The sequence below is a fragment of the Tasmannia lanceolata genome, unplaced genomic scaffold (genome assembly GCF_043159265.1).
Source record: "Tasmannia lanceolata isolate RefF3 unplaced genomic scaffold, GAP_Taslan_0.1 ptg000037l, whole genome shotgun sequence".
NCBI lineage: Eukaryota > Viridiplantae > Streptophyta > Magnoliopsida > Canellales > Winteraceae > Tasmannia > Tasmannia lanceolata.
The window spans coordinates 54,852,045-54,872,987 of record NW_027518714.1 but is presented as its reverse complement, the minus strand read 5'-3'; the positions used below and the strand labels follow the sequence as shown (position 1 = coordinate 54,872,987).

The following is a 20,943-nucleotide window of genomic DNA, read 5'->3' as shown; positions in this document are numbered from 1 at the left end:
TCTCTTTTAATAGATGTTGCACCTCTGGGATGTGATTACTCTCATTCTTGTCCAAAGGATTTAGGGAGATGATGTATTGGCACCCACTGGAGGATAATTCGCACCACTTTACCCTAAATTGACGTCCAAAAGCGTAAAAGAGAAGGGTATGTGGCAGACTTTAACATTGACGTTGTTTATTTGAAGTTAAGGCGGGTGCAAATTTATCATCCCCCTTCCCTTTTTATGCTTTTTTTTACGTCAGAAAAAATTGCCAATTGGTGACACCAAAATACAAGAATTGTGTAGAGGGGGGACGAAATGGAGGTTATCAACCCTCTAAAAGGGGGTTACCAACCCTCTAAATAGGGTTATAAAACTCTCAAAAGGGGGTTATCAACCCTCTTTAACAATTTTTGAAAAGGGTGTCACCAGTTCACAATTCTTGTATTTTGGTGTCCCCCCCTTGGCAATTTTTCCTTTACGTCAATTCAGAGTAGAGCGGTGCGAATTATCCTCCAGAGGTGCGAATTTATCATCTTCCCTTACAGGTCTTTCTTACAAAATTTTTACACAATTCTTTACGCTCTTTACTAATCTGTTACAAATGTTATAAACCTATAAAAATTTCCAGGGATTTGCTAGGGTTCATCGCAAAAGGCATTCCCATGTTGGTCTGTCGCATTTCAGCCCAGCCACCTCAAGAATAAAGACAACAGCTTTTGTCTCCATTCACGAGTTGGGTGGTCTGACATGAGACAGACCTTCGACGAAATGCCTTCTGCGATATCTTATTCCTAAATTAGAATTAGTCCCAAACTATCGATGTGATCTGGATCTGAAAGCTCACAGGGAACAAATGTTTCACCACTCAAAATACTTCCTCAAAACTTGTGGCTATCTTATTCATAAAACTATACAACAGAAGATCTATTTCTTGGACCGCACGACCTATAAAACTTTAAACCAGTCTATATCTCTGTTCTATACCCCTTAACCACTCCTTGAAACCATCCAATTCACAATCCTATTCAAATAAACTCAGATAGATTAAGCATAGATTGTACTGAAATATTCACTTAGGTTCATTAAGAATCCACCAAACAAAGAAACACACCTAAACAATTGAATCCACCATTGAACCCTATAACTCTACTTTGAGGAATTATTTATTGATCAATGGAATCCACAATTGACTGACACCATGAGTCCACACCAAGGGTGAGAGAATCAAAGCTTTCAAACATTCATATTCATTCATTATTCAAAAAGATGGAGAAACCAATTTATACTGTGAATGGTGAAAGGACTAGGAGATTTCTTTCATAATTGAGAAAAGAACAGGAAATCTTGGACTCCTATTCCTAGCATTCTAAACTTAGGACTCTAATGCACTATTGAAAGAAACTATCCTAATCTTGCCGTGAAGCTACTTTTACTAATTTAAAAAATAAATCTTCAACATAGTCTCTTCCTAGAAATCTAAAATCATACGAGAATAAATAAACCCATCTTGTGATGAACTCAAGTGGGCCCCATGACCCAAATGCATTGCTATTGAGTCGAGTTCTTTTCTCCTTTTCATTGAATAAAGATTCAAGTAATTGCCTCACTTAGGCCCTGTTTGTTTTGGATTTTGAGAACCCATTGTGAGTTAAAAATTGATTATTGGACTAAAAATTAAACGTAAATCTGATCCAATAATCAGTTTTGGGCTCACAATCGGTTCTCAAAATCCATAACAGGGCCTTAGTAGGAAGGAAAGCTTCTCAGTAGCTAAACACCTGGTGATCCTACCCCTTGATCCATCATGCCTTGCTAGGGTTCTGCCAAAAAAGCTAAACCATTGATTTTTTATTTTATTTTTTATTTTTTTAACTTTTCTTTGTTCATGAAAGTATGATGCAGGCTAAAAATAAAGAAAAAGAAAAGCACAGTAGAATGTTAAAAGTAATGAATCATATATTTCTATTTTCTCCAAATACACAGCTGAAGAATATCAAAAAGTTTCATTTATTTCATTCTATGAAATTAGATATTGCTCTGTCTTAGCTATTAAATTGAGAAAAACTAATCCAATTCTGCTTAACCCTTATGAGCTCTGTAGTTCTATTATCTGTTGTATGAACTTTGTAAACTCTTATGGTGACAAAAAGGCCATGAAAGATAACAGGGGGATGGAGGAGAAGGTTTACAATAATCCCTCTGATATAAAAGCCAAATCAAAGGATGACTTTGAGATTTAAAAAAAAAAAAAACTATACTATATAACTTAATGGGCCAAACACCCTTATATCTACTACCTGTACACTGGCTTCACTCAGGCCTTATCATTCTTATATTGGAGGAGACTCAGATACTATAATTTATCGGCGATTCGTCCGAGAGAATCTGCGAGTTTACTAAGAACACCCACCAAGCTTTCAGCATGGCCTTTCCTCTGGTCCCTATCCAATTGCCAATTGACATTCTGAACTTCGAGTTGGGTTGTCAGCGTTCTGCTGTTCCGCTCCAGTACTTCGATTAATTGGCCCTGCAGGTTGGTAACTCCACCCTCTTCTGCCGACACCCGCCTCCTCTTCTGTCCTTCCTGAGAAGTAGACCCTTTCTCAGTATTCGCGGTTGGAGGCTTTTCGTTTGCCATACCTGCAGGACTAAAACCGATCAGAAAAATATGGAGATTTCTGAAAATAATCCTCATACTTTGGCAGGATAAAGAGATGTAGAAGAGCACACTCCACGGTGGCATTTAGAATTTTTAAGACATTTCCATGCCGACAGTCTTCTCATATCAGCAATTTGTTTACTATTAAGAGAGCATATTGTCCTTATATCACTGAAAAATTCAGGCAGTTGTGTGAGCTTAATATCACTAAATGTTTCCGGACAAGGAATGGCACCTTGATGATAATTTATTGCAGAGATAAAACAGAAAAAACAGCAAAAGCCTTCATGGGACAAAGAATATCACCTTGATGAGCATTTGCTGCAGAGATAAAAGCAGAAAAAACACCTAAAGGAATTGGATTTGCTCTCTCTTAATATGAAACACTATGGCTGAATATATTTTGACAGCTAAAACTAGGGGAATGATATCCTCCTGACCGAGAATCAATGAAGGCGTGAATTTTTTTTGTCATTCTGAGGAAAAATCCAGGATGGAATGCTAGCAGTTGCCCCAGTCAATAATCCTTTTAACATGTGAAAAAGTACTAAAAAAAAAAAAAAATGGCTGGCCCCATTGACTGCTTCCTCTTTTTTTTTCTTCGAGGTCCTTGCTAAGAGAGCAGAGATGTGAAGCCCAATTTTCGTCTTCCTGGGGCACAGCATACTGGAGATGCGAAGCTCTCTTGGTCTGGTTACCGATCTCTTCATGAAAGAAAAAAAAAGCATTTCTACTCCATACCAGAGGGTTTTGGTTCAAGCTGGTTCTTAAATGTTCACAAACTGAGAGGTCAAGAGAGAACGTAGCAAAGGGCAATACCGAATAAAGGTAGGTCCGAATGACATGAAAAGTGAAGGCATCATACTGCATTGAACACTATCCTTTTGTAGATAGAAGGTTCCAAAATTAAAAAGGGCTGTTCTGTTGGGTTTTTTCTCTCTACCTGCATATTGCATTTCTCCTTCCATCCTTTTTTTAAAAAAAATTCCTTTCTCTTCTTTGAATTTTATTTGAATTGCGTTGATGAAAGAAGGGGAGAGATGGGTTCTGGGAGATGGTAGGAATTTTGAGGTACCTTGCCTTGCAGAAACTAGATGCTGCTTAAAAAAATGCCCATTTGCTCTATTTTTCTCCTGCTTATGCACTGTTCAAATGGATGGTATTACTGTCACAGAAATAGGGGAAAAAAGGGAAAAAAGTCTTTTCTGTCAATGTTAAGACTAAAGATTATCAACTGCAGTGGACCCTCATTCTTCATGATTGCCCTGTTAGAAATGATGGTGCGAAGCTGATATTTCAGTTTTCCATCCGGGTATTTAGGTAACAAGAACAAAAGAGATTCTAGAATCAACCAAAGCTACCAAAACTGGAAAAAACCGACCGAGTCTTCTTTTGCTGTTCTTCTTTCTTAGATCAGCTTGCTTTTTTGCCTATCTTTTTTTTAGGTTTTTCTTCTCTAATCTTTCGTTTCTTCAATCCGTCCTTCTGTGCCTTCTCTTGAACTCTAGATTAGACGTTTTCATTTTACAATCTTTCACAGCCTGAAACCTTCTGTCGTCCAGATCTCTAGATCCAACACTTCTTTTTTCTGGGACCTCTTCCTTTTCTCATTCGACCGAAGGTAGGAGAAAGGTGATTTTACCTTGCAAGGTTATGGTGGTGGTCAAACTCATGGGGACACAAAAGAGGGAAGCAGCTATCGGATATGATCTTATCGAGAAGAATGCTCTGGATGCGAAGTATTTGGTGTATTGCCACTAGTTTGGTCGCTACTGACAAAATGTACTGTGGCAGAGGAATAGTTTTTTGAGAACAACTTCGCACCTGCGAGGTTATTCTCCAAAACAACAAAAAACTGTGCCTTTTTGTGATGCTCAATCGTTAGGATATCATTTCCCTGAAACAATTATACACACAGATACACGAACGGAAATTCAACTCCTATCCAATATCATAGGATAAGGGGATAGACATGTATAAACAGAATATCATAAAATTAACTAGAATTAACTTACAATATGGAAATAAATTACTATTTCTATCGGGCACAATATGATGGAACGACATACGTATCCGGGTAGTATAGACTAAAATTCCAATTGTGGTTCTATTGACAATTTGCTGCTGATTCCTAACTATCAGATTTTGAACATACAAGTGCATAGCCAAGCTCCCTTGGATGATGTTTCCCTAACAAATTCTTAAAAGACATGTGGAAAGCCAATGCCCAATGGTATGGGACTGATGATCAATCATATCAAGAATGCTGCTCATGTGATCATATATGATCATGCTAAGAACTAAAGCGAGGGGGCTAAAAGTGAGCAGCAAATCAGATCTTTTTCTGTATTTATTGCATAACTCAGTCATCCTGGTACCTTCCTCTTAAAAGGCCATTCCTTTGGAAAAGTGGGCCTACACAACTATCGTTCACAATTTTACTCCACGACAGAGTCCATGATTTCCTGGCTCAAGACCACTAGTAAAAATGACGGCAATAAATTGACAAGATGATTCTTCATAAAAAAATGAGTCCCTTTTGAATCAAGAATCACTTCTCCTTCATATCTGACACAATGCTTGAAAGGATCATTGAACAATTTTTATTGGATCCAGTTGTTCTCTTAGATTGATTCTAAAGTATTTCAAAACACATGACCCCTAAAAATTTCCCTTCTCTTTCATATTGAAATAAAAAGAGAAAAAAAAAATAGATTTACAGACACAATACAAAATTAAGGACAAATTGGAACCATTGACTCATTTCTCAAAAAAATCACAAGGTTCTGCTGCTCAAACCATAATATATTCCTTCTTGCCATCCCACATTCAAACCCATAAACATAGTGGTAATAACTATATCATGGATGTGATGTAGGACAGGACACAAGTTATCTAATCTTATTGCTTTTGACACTTAAAACCTAAGTATGCCATGCGTCTACATAGTGGTAATAACTATATTATGGATGTGACATAGGACAGGACATAAGATGTCTAATCCTATAGCTTTTGACACTGGGTACTTAAGTAGGAAATGTGTATAGTATTGATAAAACTTTGGGTAAGTGTAGAAAGCTGTATCGTATGGTTTATGGTTTGAGGTTCCTAAAGGGATTGTCTAACAAATGCAGCAATGATACATGCTGGAACCACATATTTAACCAAACAAATAATTGATCATTATAAGAGAACTATATAAAATTAACACCTACAATGGGCACCTTAAAAGCACCAAAGAAGGCTCGTGTAGAAATGGATTGAGACCTTTATTGATGTTCTAAAAGTGCAGTCCCCTCTGTTAAAAAAAGAAAAGAAAAGAAAAAGTGCAGTCCCCTTTAAATAGTTAAGCCAGATTAGACTTAATGTCCACAACCTCAAACGAGGCAAATACAACACCTCAATATAAACAATTGAAATAAAAGAGAGAAGTGATTGAGAAGTACATCGTTTCACGCAAAAAGTTCATGATTTCATACCAAGGACTCATTGATTTCAAATCAAGGAATCTGCAAAGAGTTGCACCTTACAAGAAAGTGAGAGGCACACCCAAAATTCTATTCCACTGCTCCAAAAAAATACATGACTCTCTTTTAAGAAATGGGAGGTTCTGGTAGTTACATAACTACCCGAGGTTCTCTCTTTAAAAGAGAGACTGAAACATGACAACGCGTGGTTTTGGTAGGGCATAACTACCTAGGGTTTTCTCTTCAAAAGAGAAGCTAACACATGGCAATGCGTGGTCTTGAGAGGACATAACTACCAGCGGCTTTCTCTTTAAACGAGAAGCTATCACATGGTATCCCATAATTATCTCAATACAAACTTACAACATAAATAAACACAACAAAATACAAATAAAATAGAAGTAACTAAATTTTAAAGATCTCTGAAACTCTGGACAATCTATGCTGGACTAACAGTCTACGAACATCGTTGGTTGTGTAATGCAACATAACAAGCTATGCCAACAAATGGGGATCCCGCCTGGATCCTAAATCAAAGTAGAAATGGGCTGGATCTGTGCTAGATGTGGGTGTGTGCTGTGAGATCTGCAGTGGATATGCACTATAGACTCCAAGTCCATCTCGATCAAAGCTAGGAAATCTGTCATCAAACCAAATAGAGGTGATGGCTAACTATTGGCAGCTGGCGCCTCTGTCTATGCTAATATACTCGAAATCCTGGCTAGATGTCCTCATCAACTCTCCTTAGCTTGGAGAGACTCGTCTCTGGTGAGGTAAAACTTTGGTATCAGTCATACAAATCAAGGTTGAACCACTAAAGATCCATTAACATGATCCAAGTACAGTCTGTCTCTTGTCGTCCGTGCCACTTCACCAAGAATTTTTCTTAAACTCCGTCACTGGTGATGACTATATGATCATCAAGGATGCCCTCAATTTCCTCTCTTTACTTGTGAAATGGGGGTAGAGGTGGCAAAGGAGATGAGGGTAGGAGTGCGAGGGAGTGGGCAGGTTTGATGTGGCCGCACACAATGAAAGAATTTGATTGAGGGGATTAGGTCTGAGAGGTTTGGAAGGGTACAACAAGGGCGGATACTAGATCCTCCATATTAAAAATGTTGCAGATGCCTAATCCTGGATTTTCTTCGAGGACATGCACACTGGCACTAACCTTCTGTAAGAATTTAAATGAACCTAGACTCCGGGCATGTAGTTTCTTTACTATACCATTAGGGAAACACTTGAGTTTGAAGCGAACTATTACCAGGTCACCTTCTTTGAACTCCCGATGTTCGCAGTGTACATCTGGAAAAGTTTTGTAATATTCGTTGCCAGCAGATAATGTTCTTTTGGTTTTAGCATGCAATTCATGAATGTGTAGGAGAAAGGAATCTGCTTGTTCAGATGACCTAGAGTCGGGTGGGATAGGAATGAGGTTTACAAGTTCTCTAGGCTGTTAACCTGTGACTATCTCGAAAGGGCTGCAAAATGTAGACTGTTGACTGAGCTATTGTAAGCAAACTCTGCCACAGGAAGGGTCTTATCTCAACTAGAAACATGGTCACCACAAGACAACCCAAAAGATCCCCAAGAATTCGGTTAATGACCTCGATCTGGGGATGAAAAGCCGGAGAAAATTGAAGCTCGGTGCCTAACATTCGCCACATGTCTCCCAATAATAACCGGTGAACCTGACATCGTGATATGAAACTACGGTGTTTTTTTTTTAATGGCATGAAACTATGGTTTTAGGCAATCCATATAACCAAACAAACTCCCTAAAGAAAAGTTTTGCTATGTTTGAAGCATCGGAGGCTTTCAAGCAAGAGATGAAATGGGCCATTTTGTAGAAACAGTCAACAAATACAAAGATAGAATCCATGACCCTGTAAAGTTCTAGGAATGCCCATAAGGAAATCTATACTCACACCCTGCCATGATGCATATAGCACAGGCAGAGGAGTATATAAACATGTGTTTTGCTCTCCCCTGATTTGCTACTTGGCAAGTGCAACATTGACCAATAATCCTGGCTACATTTTGTTTGAAAGTAGGCCAGTAGAATCGATCTTCTACCATGGCATAGTCATATCTCAGCTAAAATGGTCAGCAGCACCACCAGTATGAATCTCCCACAAAACAATGTCTCTAAGGGAGGAACTGGGTAGACACAGTCTGCTGCCCCTAAACAAGAACTCATCTCTAATCAAATATTCAGAGCCCACATCGGGATGACCATAAATCAATGAAGTGTATGAGTTTCAAATGTCAAGACAAGACGCATATTCGTCTTTTATTCTTTCAAAGCCAACTACTTCTACACTCATGGAGTGTATGAGTGCGGCGGACATATTACTCAACACGTCGATATACTTACTTTCAACACCAGCTAAGTGTGTGAGAATAAAGGTGTATTCTTGTAGAAATTTAACCCAATTCACACGTCTAGGACTCAATCTCTTTTGTGAGTTGAGATTCCTTAAAGCCTAATTGTCGGAGTATAGCACAAACTACTATGACCTGAACTCCCGTATTGAATTATTTGCCCTTTATAGAATTCGGTTGCTTGAATTCATTTAATTTCTCACTAAAGTAAGCAACGGAGTGTCCCTCTTGACTTAGAAGACCACATACACCAACTCTATAGGCGTCACATGCCACCTCAAAAACTTTAGAAAAGTCAGATAGGCAAAGAATTGGGGCTTCGGTCACTCTTGCTTTTATTTCTGGAAAGGCCTTTACACCAAACTTGGTCCACTTAAATTCTCCCTTATGGTTACAATCGGTGATGAGTGCCATAATGGAAGTAGGCGTTTGTAAATGCGACTAAACCATGAAAGTTGCGCACATCATCTATGCTTGTCAAGCCACTCGGTAATTCCACGCACCTTTTCAGAATCAACACAAAAAATCCTCAGATGAAACAAACCCAAGGAAAATCATTTGGGTGCTCATGAATGAATACTTCCTTAAATTGGCATATAGTTTTTTCTTCTTAAGGACATCAAAAACTTGTCTCAAATGCATCAAATGCTTTGTAAATTGGCATATACAACCAGAAATCTCCTAATGAATGGTCCAAGTACATGTGATGTGTCATGATTCTCATAAAAGTACTAGGTGCATTGGTCAAACCAAAGGCCATGATCAGTCACTTGTACAAAGTACAAACCATCCTTTGTTTTAAAGGCGATTTTCTAATAGTCCACGAGTTAAATGCAGACTTGATGGTACTTGCTCTTAAAGCAATCTTGAAAAATACCTCAGAATCTTCCATATGTCAACACACATACATCAACTCTAGTCTTTCTTTGGCATAAGCAGGGCAGGTACAACGCAAGGGCTAAAGGCTTTCTCTTATAAAACCTTCACAAAGTAGTTCATCGACCTGCTTACTCAATTCACCATGTTAGCCGGGATTCATCCCATAGTAGAGGAGATTGGGAAATGATGATCACAACACTAAATCAATGGCGTGCTAAATACCACGCATAAGAGGAAGCTCGTCTGGGAGCTCCTTAGGATTAGGTCATTAAACTCGAGTAAAGTGGCAACCTCTCTTGAGATCTCAACTGGAGTTTCTTGAGAAGACTCCTTATCTTCCTTGGTGTTAGGACATACACAATCTTAGATTCCTTGAACTCATTTTTCAAATTGTTTCAAGTTGAGGAGATGAAGGGACTTCTTTTTGGTTGGTCTTTGAAGTAGACCCCTGCTCTTCAATTGATCTCAACTCCTTAGGTTGGATGGGATTCAACTTGATTCTCTTTCCATGTTGTTTAAACACAGGTGTTTGATCTGCCAAAATGTGAGACATCTAGATCAAACAACCAAGGTCTATCAAGGAGAATGAGTGCTACATCCATGGGTAAAACATCGTACTAGATGAGGCCTAACATGCCCTTCATGCTCAAATGGATAGTTGGGAAAAGGTGGAATTCCATTCCTTTAGGCTGAGTTTCTCCCCATGATTCCTACACTGGGAGGTCCGCCATTGCTAGCATTCTCATTCTCTCGAAGTGTTTAGTGTTTATGCATGCCTCAAAATTTTCTTGGCACGTGATCAAATTGTCTAGCTTAGCATTAATGCTAGCGAAGATCCCAAACCGCTGCCCGGGGTTTGGAGATCATGATGGTGATCCCATGTGGTAGTGAGTTCAATAAGGGTGGGCATGCAAGAGGGGAACTAAATGGGGTCCTAAGACGGGCAGCTAGCTATCCTAAACCCTAGAAGAAACAAACATACGCCTTTGATACCAAAGCTGACACATGACATGTCACAAGTTGACAAGTTGACTGACACTACAACATTTGACATTAAGAACCTAAGTAGGACAGGTCTCTATTATTGGTAAAACTCTGGATAAGTGTGGAAGGTTGTATCTTATGGTTGAGGCTCCTAAAGGGAATGTTTAACAAGTACATTAATGATAATGATACAAAACCAGCATGCTGAAACAACATAATTTAATCAAACAAGCAATTGTTCATTACAAAAGAACTACAGAAAATTAACACTTACAATGGGCATCATAAGAGCACCAACGAAGGCTCCAATAGAAATGGACAGTGATCTTCATTATTGTTCTAAAAGTGCAATCTTCTTTAAATAGTTAAGCCAGATTTGTCTTGCTGTCCAAAGAACTACAGAAAGTTAACAACTACAATTGGCATCTTAAGAGCACCAAAGAAGGCTCCAATAGAATTGGATTGTGACATTTAATAATGCTCTAAAAGTGAGTCATCTTTAAATAGTTAGGCCAGATTAGGCATGCTGTCCACAAAATCAAATGAGGCACAAACAACACCCCAATATGGAGGATTTGATCTTTCAACGGCAAATTCCAAGGGAGCTAAGTTAAAATTTGGAGGTTTTAGGAAGTTAGGCTTTAGAGTAATCAATTAAAAGTACCAATAGACTTTTAAGTAGGCCAAAAGAACAATCCAAAATTTAATTTTGAAATCTGGTTTCAATTTAGAGAGGATTTGGCAAATCGGGCCTGAAGGACATTTTGGTCTTTTTCTGAAAAAAAGAAGAAGGGGACCGAGAAGATTAGAAAAAAAAAATGATTCAATAGTTTAAAATCAGAAGTTCAAGAAAGAGAAGCCAAATTAAAAGATGAGAGAAATGATTGAGAAGAACATTGCTTCACGCAGAAAACACTTAATCTAACACCAAGGAGTCCTTGATTTCACACAAAGGAATCCGTAAAGGATCACAGTCTGCAAGAAAGTGAGATGCACACCCAAAATTCTGTATTCATTCCATCCATAAAAAAAATATAGGGCTCTCTTTTAAGAGATGGGAGTTTCTAGTAGTTACACAACTACCCAGGCCTCTCTCTTTAAAAAAGAGTTCGGCACATGACAATGAATAGTTTAGATAAGACATAACTACCCAGGGTTCTCTCTTTAAAAGAGAGACTAACAATTGGCAATAAGTGGTTTTGGTAGGACATAACTACCCGGGACTTTCTCTTAAAAGAGAAACCGACACATGACATCCCATAATTGTCTTAATACAATATTACAAACTTACAGCATAAATAAAAATAAAAGTAACTAAAATCTAACGATATTTGTAACTCTGGACAATCTATGCTTGACTAACAGTCTACGAACATCATCAATGGTGTGATGAAACATTGTGCTACGCCAACAAAAGGGGATCCTGAGAAAAACAGAAAATGTAAAAATTAATCTATAATAGCATTTGTCACCCCAACTGCAAGAATGATCTTGTCTGCATTTTTTTTGGTAGGTAAGCTGGGATTGAACCTCCAACCTCAAGGTCAAAGAACAGTCTTTACCAAGGTTGCCAGAGCGGGAAGCCGGAAGCGTGAAGCGCCGGGGGAGCGCGACGGGGAAGCGTGTTTCCCATTTTTATGATTCCCAGAAAATTAAAATGATGGGAAGCGACGGGGAAGCACGTCCCATTTTGGGGAAGTGCGATTTCCACTTTGAGGAAGCGTAATTCCCATTTTGCGGAAGCACGATTCTCATTGTTGGAGAAGTGGGATTCCCATTTTGGGAAGCGTGATTCCTACCTTTCGGGGAAGCGTCGAGATTCCCGATTCGGAATCGGGTTTCGGGGAATTGCGATTCCCCAATGCAGGGGAAGATTCCAGCTTCCTTGGTCTTTACCAGTTGAGCTAGATGCTCCACCCCTTATTGTCTACTCTTTTTGCCAAACTATCCGCAATATCATTAGCACTTCCTCCTAAACGTGACCCTGCATTTGATGGAGTTGAGTACTTCAAAGGAAAGAGGCCACTAATGCACTCAGCTTCATTTACCTCACCACTTTCCTTTGGTCAAACTCAACCTTTTTTTTTTAGATGAACAATCTCAAAATGACCATCATGGGATTTGTTGAAGCTCCATCTACAAGGTACAAGTTCCATAAGGAAAATTTTCAAACCAGTTTTGTATGCTGTTTTTTTTCTAAATGGATGCAATCACATTGCCACGGAAACTGGTGGTTTTCTACTACATGGCCCCATGGATCTACTGAGGATCACATAACCCAATTGGAATCAGGAGTCCCTTGTTCACATGCTAATGCTAAATTTACAGACTACAAAGATAATACCCTCTTGTCGTCCCCCTGCATCTCATCAAGTGTTCTAAACCTATGGTGAGACGTGTTAGAAAACTGAGAAAAATGGAGAAAATGTCAAGAAGGCACTAGTGCTAGTCCTCGAGAGATCTTACTTGCTTTGGTATTTTCGTCCTAATTTCATCTTACTCTTAGTCTTCCCAGAACTCTGTACCCATTGAATAACCTCTGATGGCCTTTTTGTCATCATCAAGCTTCTCGAACCTTATTTTTTGCCTTAAATCAAGGTTGTTTCTTGTCTTCAAGTCAAGTTGGAGTTTGTTCAAACTCCTAGAACATGGTACTTTTAACATTAGGTCAAGGAGGGCTGCATCATGGTTGTTTATTTTTCAGAAATCAAGTTGAAATTTGGCTTTCTCAGCGAAACTTCTGTTCTTATCATCATCCACTCCTCTGACCTGAGAGAGATGGAAAACAAAAATAACCTCAAGTCACAATTCCACACAAAGCTCTATCATACGCTCAAAGGCCAAACCTTGTGTATTCATTTGGATGCTCCACTTGCAGAGATCACACTCTCCCTTGCTTGTTCTAGCAAAGAAGATAACATGTGTAGCTTAAATAGTTACTAATAATGCCTCTTCAGAAATTAAAATTCAAGAACACACGACAAAGATACTACAATCACAAATAACTCCAACCAAGCTCAACAATTATTGTACCTTTTTTTAATGGCACACCAATTATTACACCTTACTGATCATAAAATCTTGCTGCTGAAATAAAGATACAAGCAAACATGGCATGCCGCAATACTCTAAATGGTGATGAAACATTGAAACTACTCCAAACCCACAAATCATGGAAGAGTAATTTGCTTTTTTTTTTTTCAGGCAACAGTTCTAAAAATTCATTAGAACTCTGGAAACAAGATGTTAAAGCTACAGAACAACCAAAGCACAAACAACATGCAGGAACTTCATTTATTCAAGCATAATCGAGCATTACAATGCTATGTGAAGATACATAATTACATATATTCCATGATTATTGGTTTCATTTATTCAGGAATTCGGTTTCTGGATTTAATGGATCCCTCAATATACCACATGCTGCTCAGAACTGCATGCAGGACTGTCAAATGGAAGGTAAGATGTGCTTACACAGATGTTCACAATGATGTCTCTTTACGGATTAAAAAAAAAAGAACACAAAGACATAGATCCGACAATTATTGTACCTTATCGATCATAAATCTTGCTACTGAAATAAAGATATAAGCAAGAATGCCATGCCACAATTCTCTAAAATGGTGATGAAACTACTCCAAACCCACACATCATGGAAGAGTAATTTGCTTATTTCATGCAACAGTTTTAATAAATTAATAATTAATTGCAACTCAGTGGAAACGGGATGTTAAAGCCATAGAACAACAAATACATAAACAACAAGTTTCTCATATTATAATTCAGTGAATCTTACCTGGATCTACGTACTCTTCGTCAAATGGTTGATACTGCCTGACTGCACCCAAAAAAATTAGGAATAGAAATAAAAATCAAGAAAATCCTTAAAGTTCAACACAAACAAACACTCACAGATCCAAACCCGAAATTCCAGTCCAAATTTCAAAACAACCCAGCTGTTACAAAAGACCATCTCCATAAATCCCAGAAAAAAAAAAAAAAAAGCCTCAAAGATACTCAGCCCAGTTTATAATCTCTACAATTCTTCAAAAAACCTGTGAGACACTAGTTTAAAGCACCAAAATCAAAAAAGAAACTCCAATTCCAAAACCCCATAAGGAAAACAGGACACATCCAAAATTTCAGTCAGGTTCAAAATCACTATAATTCTCCACAGACTTGGGGGTAGGTAAGCGGGACTACAGAAAACACAAGGCAACTTGAAAACCAAACAAAAAAACCTACATCCTTCAAACCCCACATGCTACAAAAAACCCTCTAAAATACCCCACAAGGAGAACAAAAGCCCAACAAAAATCCAGTCAAAGTGCAGATCACTTTATCCAGAAATTCACCAGAAAGTCAAATTCCAACCGTTCACATTTCCAAAATCAAACAAATAAATCCAATAACCCCAAAATTCTACACATTTCAAAACGCAATACTTAACAGCAAAGATGGAAAACAAAGCCCCACAAAGACACGTACAATTTCAAAATCATCACAATTCTGCAAGAACTCATGCAACAAACTGTCAGCATCAACCAAAAACATTAAAAAGCAATCCATCTTCATAAACCCCACAAAATTCATAACCAACTCAAATATTTTCACAACAAAGAAAAAAAAAAACCCATACAATCTCCCCAAAACACAACAAAACCCAATTACCAGAAATTCACAACAAAGTCAAATATTTTCACAACGAAGAAAAAAAAAACCATACAATTTCTGCAAAACAAACAAAACCCAATTACCAGAAATCCATAACCAATTCAAATATTTTTCACAATCAAGTAAAAAAAATCCAATACAATTCCCCCAAAACAAACAAAACCCAATTCCCATTAACTCATAACCAATTCAAATATTTTCACAATCAATAAAACAACCCAATACAATTTCCCCAAAACAAACAAAACCCAATTACCAGAAATTGATAACCAATTCAAATATTTTCACAATAAATAAAACAACCCAATACAATTTCCCCAAAACAAAAAAAAACCCAATTCCCATAAACTCATAACAAATTCAAATATTTTCACAATCAATAAAACAACCAAATACAATTTCCTCAAAACAAACAAAACCCAATTCCCATAAACCAATTCAAATATTTTCACAATCAATAAAAAAAAACCCATACAATTTCTAAAAAACCAAACAAAACCCAATTACCAGAAATCGGCACCGGCGCCTCCACTGCCCCCACCCCCGCCACCGGAGTCGGCACCGCCATCCTCTCCGGGCTCTCCACCACCACCACCTCCTCCTTCTCCGGACTCCCCTCAATCTCATCATGCCCCGACTGTTCAAAATCTGAAAACAACCCTTCATCCGCCCCCGCCGGCCTCCCACTATCAAAAATCACCTCCTCCTCCTCCACCACCACCTCCTCCCCCTTCCCCTCCGCCCCCACGCCATCCATTATCTCATAAACCTCTCTATCAAAAAACCCAGGCAATTTCCTCTCTCTCCTCACATCATTCCTCATCACCCAAAAAGACTCTCCTTCCTCATTCACCTTCAATTCGCACTCTTTAATCTTCTTAAAATCTCCAGCAAGATTACTCCACCTTTTCCTACACTGTACCGGTCCTCTATTAACCCCATGTCGTTTACAATAAGAAGATACAGAAGCCCATTTAGGCTCCATCTGGGTCAAGGATCCGAATTCGGCCCGGCCTCTTCGGACCCTGTTCTCTGCCACCTTCTTTCCTTGAATTAAAACGAGAATTTCTTGTCTGGTCCATCTCGGGAGCCGCGGTGGACGGTTTATGTCTTCCGCGACGGACTGTGGGACTCCGTTTGAGGTTATGGATTCTAGTGCCATGTAGAAGAAAGGAAGGATTTTGAGGTCACGTGACTTAACAGAGAGTCCTTTGTGAGAGAGAGGGAGAGAGAGGGGGGGAGAGATTAGGGGTAGGTTTAAGTTTTATAAACCCTAAATTAAAATGGGCAGAAGGGCTTTTGGGGGTGTCTTATATTATAATGATGTGGGTCTGGTTTTGATTTTATTATTATTAAAAAAAAAGTTGAAGGATATTGCTTTCTTTTGTTTCTAGATTGATTAGGCACCACTACCCTACATTTTAAAGGTTTTTCTTTCTTTTTTTCTCCTTTCCTCTTTGAGTACTTTAGCTTAATCTATATTTTTTTAAGGGATTTGCTAAGGCATTTTGGGGATGGTCTGTTGCAGCGCATCTGAAAGCAGCCACGGGGGGCTCACTTTTCAGCAGATTTTGTCTTCATTCACAATGTGGCTGCTGTCAGATACAACAACCATCTAGAAGGCCCACACAAATTATCACGGGCCCTTATAAACGTGTCGCATTTGTGCGGTGAATGAGACTTGATACATGGGGGGTCTATCATAGGCATGGTTTTAAATTTCATCCCTGAAATTTCCACCGAAATTTCAGATTTCGACTGAGGCCGAAATTGTAATTTATTTATACCGAAATTTTAAGATTTACACTGCAATTCTCGATATTTCGGTTTCTGCGGAGGCCGAAACCGAAACCAAAACCGAAATTTCAAACCTTGACCGGAGGTACTAAATCAAAGTGATAATTCTACCCCTATATCAAGAAGAGGGCCTTCCAGAGGTTTTCTCTAAAAATTTCCATGGTTTCCATTTGTAAGTCATATATCGTATGGTTTAAGATTCTCTCTCCTAATGATTTGCCTTAATTTTCTCATCAGTGACACAATTACCTTTATGACTTTCTGTGTCAATAGGGGTAAAACAAATTGAGGCTTCTCTCACTCGGGGTCCTTCTCACCCTCCTTGTGATAGACTGGGCCCCATTGTAAAATTTGTCTACTTTCTTTCCTGTCCATTCTTGAATGATGTAACCCCTTTGGTTTCCACTGGTTGCCCTCCCTCCTCTTAAGGGCCTTGCCCTAGAAAATGAGGTGGCACTCATCGAATCAACAACATCCAAAGTAATGTCTCTGCATTATTAGGAAATTGATGTCCCTCTTTAACAACCCTTTGCCTAATCTTATCACTCTATTAATAGTCCTCTCCAACAACCCTTTTCCTAATCTTCTCTCTCTCTAATCTTTTATGATGGGTATTGTTTTTGTTGGGACACGGGTAGAACTCGCCCTCAAAAGCTAGTTGTTAAGGGGAGGGAACCCATTCCCTTATAAGCCCATCCACATCGTTACACTTTTCCGATGTGGGACTATTTTGCTTTCACGTGGAACCCTCAACAATCTCCCCCTCCACGTGGAAGCACCGTAGACAATCTCGCCCCTCCACGCGGCAGGAACGTGGGAACTACGGGATCTTTCTCAAGGGATTTTTCCGTCCTCAAAGGCATACCGGGGTTACCGAGATCTTCCCCGAGGGATATTTCCATCCTCGGAGGCTAAACCGGGGTTACCACGTGCCCGGCTCTGATACCACTTGTTAGGAAAAATAACTTCTCTCCCCTTTGTGTGAATCAATTAAATACTATCACAAGTAATATAATCTGAAAAAATAGAACAACCACATCACAGAAATAGACACAGTATTTTTTACGTGGAAAACCCCCAGTGTAGGGATAAAAAACCAAACCGAAGTCCGATCAAATCTGCCACTATTAATAATAATGGGTACACAAAGTTCTCTCTAGATCCACTAGAGGCTCACAAAATAATAGAACACATCACACTTAGGTGGATTTCAACAATAGTCAAAGAGAAAGTGGATAGATCCACTGAAGTACACCAAAAGCTCTAGAGCTTATGGAACGCATTAGGCAAGGCCCTTTAAACTTGTCTCATACCAAGCTGGGTCCCACCCAGTCCCATACCCAGGCTGGGTCCCACCCAGTCCCATACCTAGGCGGGCCCCCACTTAGGACCGTAACATACCACCACGCTTCTGCACCCGCCGTCCTTAGTGGCCCACTCTGTGACGGCTTTCACTCTGGTCTTTTTTCCAGGTAGCCCTTTTCACAGGTCGCCCCTTCCATGACTCAAACACAGAACGTGGTGGCTGCTCTGATACCAAATGGTAGGTACCATATCGATACGTCAAAAGCTCCAGAGCTGATGGAACGCATTAGGCAAGGCCCTTTCCGTCAAGCTTCAATCGGCGTGCCTTCTCTCTCTCTCTCTCTCTCTCTCTCTCTCTCTCTCTCTCTCTCTCTCTCTCTCTCTCTCCGTAACTGCCCACGTTCCCTTTTTTTGTGGATAACTATGAGATAAAAAGAGGTTTTTTATCTCTATCCTATTTGGGCCAAACATATGGGCCCTCCACTAAGGAGGGACCGGGCCCAACAATCTCCCCCTCCTGACTTAGGTGGAGGGCTCCACCATACCCGTCGTCCACTTACAAGAATTAAGCTTCTCCTTGGGTAATGGCTTCGTCATCATATCTGCACCATTATCGTCTGTATGAATCTTCACAACCTCAAACTTCTTCTTTTCCAATGCGTCCCGAATCCAATGATATCTCACCTCGATATGCTTGGACCTTGCATGGAAGGTAGTTTTCTTACTCAGATGAATAGCACTCTGACTGTCACAGTGAAAAATATACTTCTCTTGCTTGTGGCCTAGTTCCTTCAAGAACTGCTTCATCAACTGTAATTCCTTACCCCCTTCGATGAGAGCAATATATTCGGCCTCTGTGGTAGATAGTACAACACACTTCTGCAACTTTGATTGCAAGGACACTGCTCCCCCTGCTAGAGTCATGAAGTAACCTGATGTGGATTTTCTTGAATCAACGTCACCAGCCATATCTGCATCTGTGTAGCCTTCTAGTATGGTCTTACCACTACCAAAACATAAACATGCCTGAGAAGTACCTTTCAAATACCTCAAAATCCATTTCACTGCTGCCCAGTGTTCACGGCCTGGATTGGACAGAAACTTGTTGACAACTCTAACTGCATGAGCGATATCAGGCCTAGTGCACACCATAGCATACAATAAGCTACCAATTGCGGAGGCATAAGGGACACCCTTCATCTCCTTCTCTTCCTTCTCACTTGTCGGGACCCGGGTAGAACTCGCCCTCAAAAGCTAGCTTTTAAGGGGAGGGAACCCATTCCCTTATAAGCCCATCCACATCATTACACTTTTCCGATGTGGGACTATTTTGCTTTCACGTGGAACCCCCAACAACCCCCCCCCTCCACGTGGAAGCACCGTGGACAATCTTGCCCCTCCACGCAGCAGGAACGTGGGAACTACAAGATCTTCCCTTAGGGGTTTTTTCGTCCTCAGAGGCATACCGGGGTTACCGAGATCTTCTCCGAGGGATATTTCCATCCTCGGAGGCTAAACTGGGGTTACCACATGCCCGGCTCTGATACCATTTGTTGGGACCCGGGTAGAACTCGCCCTCAAAAGCTAGCTGTTAAGGGGAGGAAACCCATTCCCTTATAAGCCCATCCACATCGTTACACTTTTCCAACGTGGGACTATTGTGCTTTCACGAGGAACCCCCAACAGTTTTCATCAAGGAAAACAAGCATTCTATTAATGTATTTAAGCTGTTAATTTTTGCATGCCTCAATCTTGTGAATTAGATTTCCATTCAGTGTTGTCCCATTGGGTCACCTGGTAGAGCAACGGTCCTGATCATGAAGTGCATATGCCATGTCTACACTGGGTCATTATCATTTTCGTTGATGAGACTCTTTCTCTTTCTCTCTCTCTCTCAATGTGTGTGTGGGTTTGGGGGGGGGGCAATGTTGTCCAAATTTTGATAATGACTTCACTCTGTTCTAAATCCTTTAATTAGCATTACACGGCTGTTATGATATTCAAGATGCTATAAATACCTTGCTTTCTCTCATTTTTATGATAGTGGCACTAATTTTTAGTAGGTATATTACTTTAAAGTATTTGATCTATCTAACATTTGGGTTGAAGCAAACAATAAAACCTTGATCGATATGGTCACAGGCAAGAAGGATCCCCATGGTCTATTTTGACAGGAGCTTCAATCTTTGAGCCAACAGTCGGTTGGGGCCCACACCATCGGTTGTTACAATCTGAAACGAATAGGGCCATATACTTGAATCTGACAGTATCCCATCAATTCAGAGAAGCTAACTGAGTTGCTGACTCTTTGGCTATTTTTGCATGTAAAAGAAAATAGAATCATAGATACAGGCAGTGGAAGGGCCTTCCTAGGAGGGCTAAGGGCACCTTAAGACGTGACTATTTGAGGAAAGGTAGTATGTCCCCTTCTTCTGCTTCTTTTATTCATCAATATACAACCTCTGTTCCATCTAGAACCACAGTCACATAAAAGTTTAAAGGATATAATATGATGTGCTGTTATAAATTGATTTATCACCAAAATATTGACAATTAATAACATTTAAAAGAATAAATATACCCACATAATAGTACACACCAAGGGTGATGATAAATGCGCTCCATGAGCACCCCCTTGGAGTGGTGCAATGACTATTAATTTTTTTTTTCCTTTAGTCAAAATGACCTCGTTTTTTCAATAACAAAGGAACACATGTTTTTTGCCACATAAATAAAATATGAAATTATTGAACAGTCTACCCTTGATACCCTAGCTTCCGCAGGGAGTAGGTTCAATTTGTTTGCCAC

General features: G+C 39.6%; 1 protein-coding gene across 1 annotated transcript; it reads right to left on the bottom strand.

Moving 5' to 3' along the window:
* Positions 1–1,921: 1,921 nt before the first annotated feature.
* LOC143860557 (trihelix transcription factor ASR3-like) lies at positions 1,922–16,362 on the bottom strand. Its single transcript, XM_077371247.1, has 3 exons — positions 15,541–16,362; positions 14,156–14,197; positions 1,922–2,625 (listed from the first exon to the last, which is right to left on the bottom strand). The coding sequence occupies exons 1-3, from the start codon at positions 16,193–16,195 to the stop codon at positions 2,339–2,341; spliced, it is 984 nt and encodes a 327-aa protein (XP_077227362.1). The 5' UTR covers positions 16,196–16,362; the 3' UTR covers positions 1,922–2,338.
* Between the last annotated feature and the right edge of the window lie 4,581 nt (positions 16,363–20,943).